This window comes from Phaethon aethereus (assembly GCF_964289735.1).
Source record: "Phaethon aethereus genome assembly, chromosome: 1".
In the NCBI taxonomy this organism is placed as follows: Eukaryota; Metazoa; Chordata; class Aves; order Phaethontiformes; family Phaethontidae; genus Phaethon; species Phaethon aethereus.
The window spans coordinates 81,219,478-81,231,632 of NC_138575.1; the positions used below are offsets into that span (position 1 = coordinate 81,219,478).

The 12,155-nt window shown below is 47.1% G+C and overlaps 1 protein-coding gene across 1 annotated transcript; it reads right to left on the bottom strand.

The window, feature by feature from the left end:
• Window positions 1–2,983: 2,983 nt before the first annotated feature.
• LOC309414558 (putative G-protein coupled receptor 19) lies at window positions 2,984–4,247 on the bottom strand (the record flags this gene model as incomplete). The annotated part of the gene is made up of 1 exon (XM_082011900.1): window positions 2,984–4,247. Exon 1 carries the CDS (start codon window positions 4,226–4,228, stop codon window positions 2,984–2,986), a length of 1,245 nt encoding a protein of 414 aa, XP_081868026.1. The 5' UTR covers window positions 4,229–4,247.
• Between the last annotated feature and the right edge of the window lie 7,908 nt (window positions 4,248–12,155).

The window sequence follows — 12,155 nt, forward strand, 5'->3', positions numbered from 1 at the left end:
GAGAATGGCTCCGCTTACAGTCCCTGCTTTCTCCTGGTCCTGTCAAGAAGGTGCCCTTCTTTGCTCGCCGGGCCCTTGCAGTCCTTCCTCCTCCTCCCCATCCCCTGTGCAGGCATCGCCTTGCCTGGCCACTGATAAGACGGCCTTCCACGCGCTGAGGCCGGGTCGCGAAAGTCACCAAATGGGTGAGCACGAGGCAAAAGAAGAAGCGAGACCTGGCTTTAAAGGGGGTTATAGCTCTGTTAGCGGCCAGACAGCTCACCCTTATGGATGGAGGGCAGTTGACGTTAGGGGCCCTCAGCGTTCATCTCTCCGAAGCAGCACGGAGCAGTCACGCAGCGCGGGCTCTCGCTGCTGACGAGAAAACCAGCCCTAATGCTAACACAGCCAATAGCCCGTCTACTTCTTAGGCGGTGTTTTCCACCTGCCTGGAGGCTCGAGTGGCCTCTGCATTTCTGAGCAAGCACTGAAATATAGCTTCACCTCCAGCGCTGTTACCCCATCCTCATGATCGGAGGAGGGCTCCATCCCCGATGGAGCAAGCCAAATTTGCCTCCAGAGTAAACCCCTCCAGCTGCTGGACCCAAGCTGGGTATATGCCCACAAGGTACAGGCGCCTGCGCCCTTGCTCGGCCGGGATGTCGGGCTGGCCCAGCTGCCCTTACCAGCCCAACAGGTCCCCGTAGCCTCCCTTGCCGCGCAGCCTCGTGCCCTGTGCCGGTGGAGCTGAAGGTCAGGCTCTGCAGGGCCGGCGTGTGGGTGCCCGTGTCCCCCAGGCGCAGGCGCCAGTGCCCCTTTCTGATGAGCACGTCAGCGCCATGGGGCGCCGGGGGGTGCAGACGGGCCCCTGCCTCTCCTCAGCGCTCGCCGGCCGGCACAGCCGGTGCCGTTCCCCTTCCCACCAGGACGCAAGCCCCGTCCGGCCCCGTGTGGTTGTTTTCTCAGTGCGCTGGCAGAGAACTAGCGGCAGGAGCCGGCTCCAGCTGCAGCCACAGCTCCCTGCCAGCCTGTCTCCTCTGGGGCGCCTGGTGGGGACCTACTAACACAGGCGGCCGTGGAGGGTGCCGTCAGGCGAGCGTGCGACCGCAGCGCTCGTTTTCCTGCTGCTGCTGGGGAAAAGCCCCGATGTGCTGCAGGTGCCCCAGGCGTAGGTCGGAAGAAGGGACTCGGGCCTGGAGGCGCGCTGTGCAGAAGACGTGAGGCGCCCCTGGGTGCCTGGTACAGCCGTGGCCCCTTTTGACGAGCAGGTCTTCTCCCCGGTGGTGCCCAGCCCTGGCTTGTGGGTGGGTGCCACAGGCTGGGTGTAGAAGCAGCTGGAGAGGAGGCAGGGTGGGCAAGGCCGAGGGGAGGACTTTTCCCAGGCGGTTTGGGCCACGACACCTGTGCAGAGGTGCAAGGCCGAAGCTGCACAAGCGTTCGGCGCTGGCCTGATGCTGAGCCTAGCAGGGCAGCGGGAATTTTAGCTCTGATGTCAGTGGGCTCAGGGTTATGGCAGCGTTGCCCACGTATGGCCATCTTCCCCGTGGGGTCTGAGCAAGAAGAAAGGCAACAAAGCTGGTGAAGGGTCTAGAGCTGAAGTCTTATGAGGAGCGGCTGAGGGAACTGGGATTGTTTGGAGTGGAGAAGAGGAGGCTGAGGGGAGACCTTATCGCTCTCTACAACTACCTGAAAGTGGGTGGTGGCGACGTGGGTGTTGGTGTCTTGTCGCAAGAAAGCAGCGATAGAAGGAGTGGAAATGGCCTCAGGTTGTGCCAGGGGAGGTTTAGACTAGGTATTAGGAAAGATTTCTTGCCTGAGAGAGTGCTCAAACATTTGGCACAGGCTGCCCAGGGAGGCGGTGGAGTCACCATCACTGGAAGTGTTCAAAAAAGCATGTAGACGTGGCACTGGGGGACATGGTTCAGTGGGCATGGTGGTGTGGGGTTGATGGTTGGACTGGATGATCTTAAAGGTCTTTTCCAACCGTAATGATTGTGTGTCCTGTGTCAGCCAGGGTAGAGTTACTTTTCTTCACAGCAGCTAGTGGGAGGCTATGTTTTGGATTTGGGATGAGACAATATTGATAACGTGCTGGTGTTCTGAGTTGTTGATATGCAGTCAAGGACAGTCCAGCTTGTCGTGCTGGCCTGCTAGCAAGAAGGCGTGAGAGTGCACGGGAAGCTGGGAGGGGACACAGCTGGGACAGCTGACCCAGGCTGACCAAAGAGATATTCCATACCATATAACGTCATGCCCAGTATATAAAGCTGGGAAGAAGTGGAAGGAAGGGGTGGAGGGACGTTTGGCGTTATGGCGTTTGTCTTCCCAGGAGACCGTTACACAGGATGGAGCCCTGCTTCCCTGGAGATGGCTGAGCACCTGCCTGCCCATGGGGGGTGGCGAATGGATGCCTTGTTTTGCTTTGCTTGTGTGTGCAGCTTTTGCTTTAGCTATTAAACTGTCTTTATCTCAAACCATGAGTTTTCTCACTTTCACCCTTCCGATTCTCTCCCCCGTTCCGCCCTGGGGGAGTGAGCAAGTGGCTGCGTGGTGCTTAGTTGATGGCTGGGGCTAAACCACGACCGTGTGTGATTCTGTGAAGAAGGAAAGCCCTGGTGCAAAAGTATACCTAAGGCTCTAACAAGAGGAGGTAGAGCTGGCTTTGGGTGGATTTAGGCGTTCCTACGTGGCGGCCAATGTACGGGGATGAAAAAACGCCGTGTTCTTCCTTTCACTTTTTCCCTGTGCACAGAGAGCGCAAGAGCTTTTCTGCTTTGTGAAAAAGTGGTGCTCGTGATTCAAGGAGAGTGCTTCCAAAAAGCAGAATGTAACTGAAAGGCAGTAGACTGCACACATCAAACTCAAGGTCTTTAATAAAATATAACATCTTTTTTTCTTCTTTAAAAGTTCTGCTAAAACTATACAAATATACGTTGGTTCAGAAGCAAGAGAAATCTTCTGTTTCCGGGGGTGCATGGTAATTTTTCAAATCAAAAGCAGCCAACTAGACAAAGGTATTTGGAGGATTGGCCTGAATCGGCCAGGCAAGTTTCTTTTCCTTTGCTTCTCTGTTAAAAGCGTCATAGAGGGAGTCTTTGGTGAGAGTTTTGGCCGGCGCTGGGATTTCTGCAGTGCCAACATGATTCTTTTTGGCTATCCTGGAACTGGTGGTGATGGTGTATGCGTTGCTTCTGTAGCACTTCATGGCGGACATGCAGAAAGTCTCTTTCACCCCTCGTCTGAAGTTGGCGTTGTACAGGGAGTAGAGGGTTGGCTTAGAGGCTGAAGAACTGAAGGAGATCCAGGTGATGGCCAGGAAAACCAAGGAGCTCTTTCGGTAGTCTGTTTCCTGCGGGTGCCACAGCTGTAGCACGTAGAAAGGGAGCCAGGAGAGGAGGAACACCGAGTTTAACGTCAAGAACATCTTGATGGTTTTCACTTTTGTTCGTGGGACAATATTCGTTGTCCTCCTGATAGTCTTGCCATCGGTGCCTATTCTCCAAATGTACCTGATGACCTTCTGGTAGAAGAGGATAATGAGGAGGGATGGGATCACAAACCCCACCAAGAGGTGGACGACACTGTAGACGACTCCTCCCCAAGAGTCTGGGAGAAAAAAGTTGCAGTGGTCGTCGCTGTTGGAGCCATAGAAAAAGAAAGCTGGCGATGCAAGTACGGCGTCAAAGAGCCAAGAGGACAGAATCATTTTCTTGGCTTTCTCCCGCGACACCTTGAAGCTCAGGGGGTAGACGATAGTGTAGAAGCGATCCACGCATATAGAGAGGAGCACGTATATCTGGGCTCCAGGGGTGAGGAACTGTATGTACCTTACCAGCTTGCACATGACGTTCCCCAGCATCCACCTGCCGTAGGTAAACTGGAGCAGCACGAAGGGTGCGCTTGCCACGCTGATGAGAAGGTCTGCACAAGCCATGGAGACAACAAAGTAGTTGGTGGTGGATTGTGTCCTCCTGCTCCTGTGGATGACTAAGCAAACGAGGGAGTTTCCCAAGACGGAAACCAGCCACAACGCTCCCAACACCATGCTGGCTGCTGCGATTTCCCCCGGCCTCAGGTCATAGCGCCAGGCAGTGTGGTTCCTGCTTGAGCCGTGTCCTGTGGGTGACTCCGTCCCCTGGTAGCCAGCAGGAGGCATGGAGGTTTCGGGGTAGCTCTTGTTGTGCGGCAGGAGCAAGAAGGTAGGGAGAAGAAAAGGGCCGCTGCTGTTATCCATGCTGTGGGCAACCATGGCCACGTCTTTTGCTCAGGCTGCAACGAAGAGCCAAGAGCAAAGGTTATCTTTAACAAGTGTGTGTGAAAAACCTACCTGACCCAATGAAAGGTAATTGTAAGTAGTACTCGCGCTGCTTAAAGGTGTGGATTTCAGAGGCGGTCAGAAATGTATGGTGAGGCTATCACCACTTGTGTGACCTCTGTATTACTGAGCGTGCACTAGGATACAGCTTCTAGGATCAAACTGTTGTGTGTCATTTTTGGTACGTATGTTGCACACTATTTTATGTGATATCTCCTACCTCCTCTTTTAAGAAGGAAGGAGAGTAATTTGGATATATTGCCAGACAGATTTTCCTACCTTTTTATTAGCCAGATATTTGGGTTGGTCCTAGCCTATCACAGAAATACTTAATATTATTTCCTATGTAGTTATAAACACTGTTCCACGGGCTGATAGTCCAAAAAGTGTCCTTTCAGTCCTAGTGTTGACGTGCAATGTCTCTTACTCTTTTGAAATAGAAAGTCTGTTTCTGTGGCATATTGTGTGAATGTTTAACTCTGGAGTCTTGATACTGTGCAAGATACATTCTGATTCAATTAATGACCAGAAGATCAAAAAGCTCATCCCAGAAGCCAAACGTTCAAGGTCAAAAAACCACTACCGTCCTCAGATTTCCAAGTGATACAAATTCCCGCCTTTCCTTTCTGAGTTTTTTTCAGTGTTTTGCTGATGCTTTTTGCTGTGTCTACTCTAGCTCTGCATCTATCACCAATTGTTTTCTCCTTGTCTACCTACTTAGAGTGGGTCCTGAAATCACGGAGACACTAGATGAATTTGGGATCTTGCTCCTTGTGCTGTTTTGCATGTCATCTTCAATAACGCAGTGCAAATAAATAGTCAGATGTGGAAGAGGAAAAGATGTATTAATTACTTGATGTGGTTAGAGAAGGTTTTTTTCCCTCTAGCTTTTTAGACCCTGTATTCATTATCTGTGCTTAACGTAACACTGCATTTTTGACATGAACAGGCTTGATGTACCATCAGATGCACAGCACAGCCATAAACTCAACGTGCCTGAAAACGCGTAGTGTGTTTGAGAGCAGCGTGACACAGCTGCATGGACACAGCCGGTCTACGTAGCCGCAGCCAGGCTGCCGCAGGACCCTGCTGCGCCTCTCCTCCACGCATCGCACCATGCCTGGATGCTGATTCTGCATCATCGGAAAGTGGGTCAACACATGAGTCACCAATGCTGCTCCCAAAGCAGCTGGACTTATTTAGCAGCTTTCGCATGCAGGTAGTGTCTAGGAGCTGAAAACACGACTCAGGTTAAGTTGGACTCGTAGCTGAAGCAGTTTGAGGCTAGTAACATCTGGATTTGTTTCAGTGGGGTGTATCAAACAGGGAATTTTGCATGGCACTGTCCTGTCAAAAGAACACTGGGAGACATCAGTAGTGAGACCCAGAATTGGGTGTCGTGGTGGTTGAGTTGACAACCACCTGCAAAGGGCACTGCCTGCAGATGACACCCTGCCCCTCGTCCCCTCTTTTGCTGGAGCGCTATGCAGTGCTGCCCAGCCTGGGCTTTGCTTTCCCCTCATGCTTAGCTGCCTTCCCTCGCTGTTTTCTTCGTAGTTTTGCCTGGCAGATGATTCCTGGTTTCTCTAACAACTCCTGTTTGCCTTTCCCCACCCTCTGTAGGGTGGATCTGCTCCCCTGGAGATATCTTGCCATCATCAGCTGTCTGCAGGGTATTTGGGCTGCTGTCTCTGGCAGAGTAGCAGGGTACATTGACAGTACAACTTGCTAAATTACATGTTAGAATTATCTGTAATAGAATAATATGTGTGGAGCCTATTAACCAGATAGAATAGAAGATAATGGGCTAATTTTCTTCTTTAATTTATCTTCTTGCCATGGAGAAGTATGTGCCATTTAAAAATAGCCAGCTGCACAACTTAAGCTCAGTAGAAGAACAACCAGATGATATTTCTTGACTGATACTGAGGAGTAGTGGAAGTCAGATACAGGAATAAAATGACCTTCCTAAGCCTTTAAAATATGCAGACTTACTAACACTGTTCTCACAATATTTCTCCTGGTGAGCCAAATCTGCTGTCTGTGCCTTTTCAGACCTGAGACATTTAGTTATGCAGGAGGGTAAACCCAAAGATAGTTACAGGGTTGTAGCACTCAAATAGTACTTTTTTTCTGTTGCATTTTGCCTAGAAGTCAGCCCAACCGCTGTTTACTGGAGAACACAGGTAACCTGCAAACACAGAATCATAGAAGCAATTTAGGTTGGAAAAGACGCTTAAGATCATCGAGTCCAACCGTAAACCTAACACTGCCAAGACCACCACTAAACCATGTCCCTAAGCATAATGTCTACACATCTTTTAAATATCTCCAGGGATGGTAAAACAGAAGAGGCACCAAACACAGGTGCAAGTAATACTATATTTTGTGATTCTTTCTTCATTGGAAAAATCCAAAGTCATTCAGCACACTGCCCACAAGATCCTGGTGAAAATACAAGTGCAATAATAGGGACTTTAACTACCCTGAGCATAGGATTGCTCTGGTTGAACAGCAATTACTTGTTTTATTTTTTTAAAAAGTAAATGTTATCTGAGGAACCAATGTGCTCTGAGATTCCTGCATTCCTAGTTGCCTAGTTGTAGATATTTTTTCCTTCTAGTGGACCAGGAGCTGATCTCCTTTTATATTAAAGCATCTCTATTCAACCCTATTTTTCCTAGGTGGCACTAAGATCAAAACTGTGCCTTGATTTAGCACTAAGAACCTTGGTGTCTATGGCCCAGCATATCTTTTTTCTTCTGCAGGCAAGTCTGGTTTTTATAGTGGTGACTTAAACTTCTGCATTATGAGTAATGCTCCTAATGGCAACATGAGCGTGCAAAGCTCAGTGTATGCACTGCTCTGCATGGGTCTAGAATGCAAATAACTAGAGGTTCTGTACCTTGCTACATTGCGAATCTCCAATTCCCATGTCCCCATTTGCTGCATCTTTTACCGAAGTATGATTTAAGTGTTAGTGAACTGTTCAACTTGCAAATATCAGATCCATAAGAAAATAGCGATGAGCTCTTTAGTCTCCCTCTGTCTTGCAGGTCAATAAGCAGGTATTAGAAACACAAAAAGTAAAAATTACGTATAGCAAACATGTGAGGCCTAATTACATTTTTATTTAACAAAAATGCTTTTGTTTGATTTTCCCTTTAAACCTATATACCACTGAGCTGAGTGAAAGGATACTTGCTAGTAATTGTGAATCTACATGGATGCAGCAGTGCCAAAAATATCACTTTTTCTTTTGAACAATTTAGAGTGGGATTCCTTTTAAAACTGGGATAAGGACTTCCTGTATTTCTGTTTGAAACACTAAATTTCATGCATTTGCTTGGGAAAAAAAAAAGGGCCTGTGAAATGACTCATAATCATCAACGAGGGATTCCCTGGTGCCACAGTTCCTATTTTATGTACCTTAATTTGCAGTTTGAAGGTGCAAACACTCCATTTTCAAGGTTTTCCCATTGGGTTGATAGCAAAGGAAACGCATTCTTGCTAACTCTCCAAAACAGATCTCTTACTTAGAGATGAAGTATTTGAGCCACAAGAACTTCATAACATCACGGCCATGTCTACTTTGCTGCTGCATAAAGCCCATATGGCATAGTTACTATGTGTTTGCATGTTTACTGTCCTGTCTAGAAAACGTAGTGTTCATTGCAATTTGGAAAAGTAAAACCTAATGAGATTCACAAAGGAATGCATAAAATGGCGTTTAAATGTTTAATCAAAAGAATAAACATTTGTTTCCCAACCACTGTTTTTCAGAATTAAAAAAGTAGCTAAAGAAACAGATCATTGTACATTACTTAACCTAGCACTAGCAGAGGGGCTTTTTTATTCAACATATTTTACCTCTCTGCATCATAACTGCAAAAAACCAGGCAAGCTGTGGCCCAGCAAATTATTTCAAAAGCATTAAGCTGGTCATTTACTCCGTAAACTTCCCTCTCTGAAGAATATCTCAGGAACAGCTGCCAGACTGGAAGAGGAATGCTTCATCTAACTGAGTTTAATCAACATTGGAAGCAGGAGTAAGTTGAATCAGAATGAGGGGGCTTTTGTCTGTGTGTGAGATGTGAGAAGGTGACATTCATTCCTGTGTAAATTCAAATTAACTACCCTGTGTATGCATTGTCTCAATGTAATAATCCTTTTATAGAAGAAGCATAGAGTCTTTTAACCTCTATCTGTTTCTTCCTATGCAGTGATGACTGTGTGCATATTGAGGCCATTTAGTACTTCTGCTTCCAGTGGAGGAATGCGGATACACATGCTTTTGTAAGCACACAGATTCCCTGCCAGTTCTTTTCTCTGGTCTAATGCTCATAAAAATGCTCAGCTATTCACCCTGTTCCTCTTACGAAGGCTTTTCTATTCTCCGGGCAGCTCTTCTGAGCAAAGACTGAAAATCTCTTGAGATGAAGTGTGTTCTTCCTCACTCTCTGCATTCCAATGCATAGGGATAGAAAACATCTGCCCCTCTTTTACAAGGAGAATAAAATGTTTTGAATGCAATAAAACTTTTCAGATCCATATCCATATTGTATATGCTGTTGCAGGCTCCCTGGCTCTACCCAGCTGGTGGAGATTCCTGTTCTGCAGCATGGGTAGCTAAGGATGACATGACTAGAAGTGTGGATAGGCTGTTTCATGGATGAAGCTTTCAGTGCCGATATGGTCTCAGCTCAACTTACAGTAAAAGCTTCTGAACTGAACTGATGATGTAAGTCGATATATGTTGTTGCATCTTATATCAGCGTCTGAGAGCCTACCCTGTATTGCAGGGTGAGGTTACTGGAGCAGGAAATATGAATGGAATCAAATAAAGGAAGGAAATGTTCTTAATTTCCAGCACATCTAAAGAATATATGTCATACTCAGATACTGCATGAGCATGAATCTAAACAAGATTTTTCTGCTGTATGCTTGAGGAAAGCAAGGGCAGCTATATAGCCTCTTTGCCATCAACCTTTGTTGACTCTTCATGTTCTTTCCTGACTATTTTAATAAGGTATTGAAGCTGAGAACAAGGATATGGTAGTGCAACAGTTGCTGGGACTAGGGCCAATTTGTATTTCTTGTACTGGTTGCCTGAGGAAGAATTCTTTTTCAGCTTTATCCTTTTAACTGAGCTTAGTAAATGGTGAGCCATGCAGTAACTAAGTAGACCAAGAACAGGGTCCGTCTATTGCTTCTGGGTCTATCAGCTCACATCTGGAGTAACTACTCTGACTGCAGTCCTGACTGCACATCTGCAGCACTGGGTCTGAGGCCTCGCCCAGGGCAAACGCATGGGGCCTGATTTTGTTGAACATTCAGGGTTCAAAACCATACATAAGTCACAAGGTACTGCATATTGGCTGAGTCTCCTTAAGAGATGGTGCCACCTCTTGAAGCTCATTGTTGAAGGTTCTGGGAGCAATGTTTTTTTCCTGCATCTGAAGTCAATTAATTTCTCTGATGTATTTACTGTGCGTTATGAACGATATGTAGGTAGTCACTGTAGGTCTATTAACCTGAGGTGAGTTGCTAAGACCCAATAGTTTATTCATGCATCTGAGCCCTAGAAGTGCATTTATTCTCTGTTGGTGGTCAGAAGGAGCCCTTACAGTAACCACGGATTCCACTTGTACCCAACATCATGCTCTGGTTCATGGACAGATAGTGGTAAAATATGAGCCAGATTTGTGCTCACCACTACCCAGATAGACACCCTCACCTCATCAGCATCTGCAGAGTGAGGGAACAGGTACAACTCTCTTCAACCAGGGATATGCTGAAGCACACATGGAGTTTGCAACCCTCAGATCTGTAGAGAGAATGACCTTTCTGCAGAGATAGGCAGGGTCACCTACAGTGAGAAATGAATCCTCCAGTGTGGGGTAGTGTAAGGCCAAGGGAGGACATAGCCTTCCTTCCACAGACCTGGGCTGTGCCAAATCAATTTTTGGGCTTGCCATGACCTTTTGACAGCCTGATTCCTCCATGTGTCCTCTGCTCTTACCCATGGCCTGGTCTGGCTAATCATAGGAGACACACAGAGCATGGTGCTCTGGCTACTACCTCATGAGCATAATGAGTGCAACATGCTGTTTACAAACAGGTACACAGTGATTCTGAGTCTCCTGTTACAGATGTAACTCTTCTTCCCCATAGGAAAGATCCACAGAGTTTTAAGTGTCTCAGAGCTTTATTCTACCCTCCTACTGCTGTGACTAGTAGGCAAAACTCCAGATTACTGCCGATCTAAAAATTATGGCAGAACCCAGATCTGTACCCAGTGTGACTGTGGGGGCATAAAAAGGTGGGAGCAAGGACAATAGGGACCAACCTCATTTGCAACTCTGCTGTCAAAATAGATTCCACTTATTTTGTCCAAGAAGATTGCAGAGAAGCTTGAAATATACCTTTGCAGACTGCTTACGTTCCTGAATGGGGATTGAGTCTGTCCTTGGGCATGGCTAGGCTGGACCCTTTCCTGATTCAGAGGTAAAAAAATAGATGCTCTCTCCCACACACTTACATTAATTTTTGGCAACACCAGGCCCTGCCCACAACACAGCATGCTCTTCTGCTTGGTGTGAGGAATGCAGTGTTTACCAGAGCTGGTTTGCCATGGTGGGTGTTGACATATAAACTGTGGTGAATCTCACACTTAGATGATTTCTCTGCTTATCTCTTGGAAATTCTCACCCTTTCCCCACCTAGTGTCCTCTCATCTGCAGGGAAAATGTGCCAGCAGCTTCAGTGAGGACTCTGGCAGCTTAGCTCACCCTCTCACTAGCAGTGAGCAGTGAGTTCTCCACCTAGGACAACATTAGTTTTTTTTTTTTTGTTGTTGCTTCTATATGAAAAGGTCATATAGAAATGAATTCTTGATATTAAATCTTGTAAAAGCTGCTTTCTCAGCACACAATAAGTTAATATGGTAACAGGATTTTTGCTCTGGGATGTGAGAGTTCCTGTCATGTGGCTCTTGACTCTTTTCAGTAACATTGGATCTAGTGCTTACATGACATAGGTCACCTGTGCCAGACATAGTGACAGTAAGTGGGGTAGCAGTGATGGCTAATAATCATGCCAGGAATAGAGTTTCCAGAGATCAGAAGATGCTTCCAGGAGGGCTTCCAGGAATAAGAGGAGAAGACCTTAATGAGCAGTAGGAGAATGTTCCCATGGGCCTCCATCAGAGGATAGGGCCATTAATAAGAAGATTTCATAGTTTTCCTATATTAACTTTGCTGGAGAAGCCAGGAGGGCTGAAGGCCATGCAAAGCCCATAGTTAGGTTGGAAGTGCTTGATGCAGAGATGATTGTTAGAAGGGATGTCTCAGCTGAGTTAGGCTCAGGGAGGACAAAAGCAAGCTAGGAGAAGCCACTGAAGAAAGGTGCTGGCCTGCTGATAACCCTGAACTGGAGAGGTCTTCTTAGGCAGGGTGCCAGCTGCAAGAACTGTGTTGGCTGTCAGAGGGGAAGTCCAGGGAATGATGGAAGGTGCTGGAATGGAGAACTCCCAGACACACAAGTGCTGCATCATGTTTTGGGGCTGGGACAACTGTGTTTGTGGTGGGGAGGGGGAGCAGACTCTACCTGAGGATGCTAGGGGGTTATTCTATATTGTCTGATTGAAATTGCTCTCAAAATGTTTAAACATCTGAGGGAGGATGCCTGGTAGGGAAGGTAGGAAGATGGACATTATATGGTGTGACCCATATAGGGGAATTGCACTGCACAGCTTTGCAAACAGAGACTTCACAGGACAACTGCTGAGGAGTAAGAATCTGCAAGCTCTTACTTTAAACTAAAGAGCAGAGCTCCCCAAACATGTCTAAGGTACAGAAAT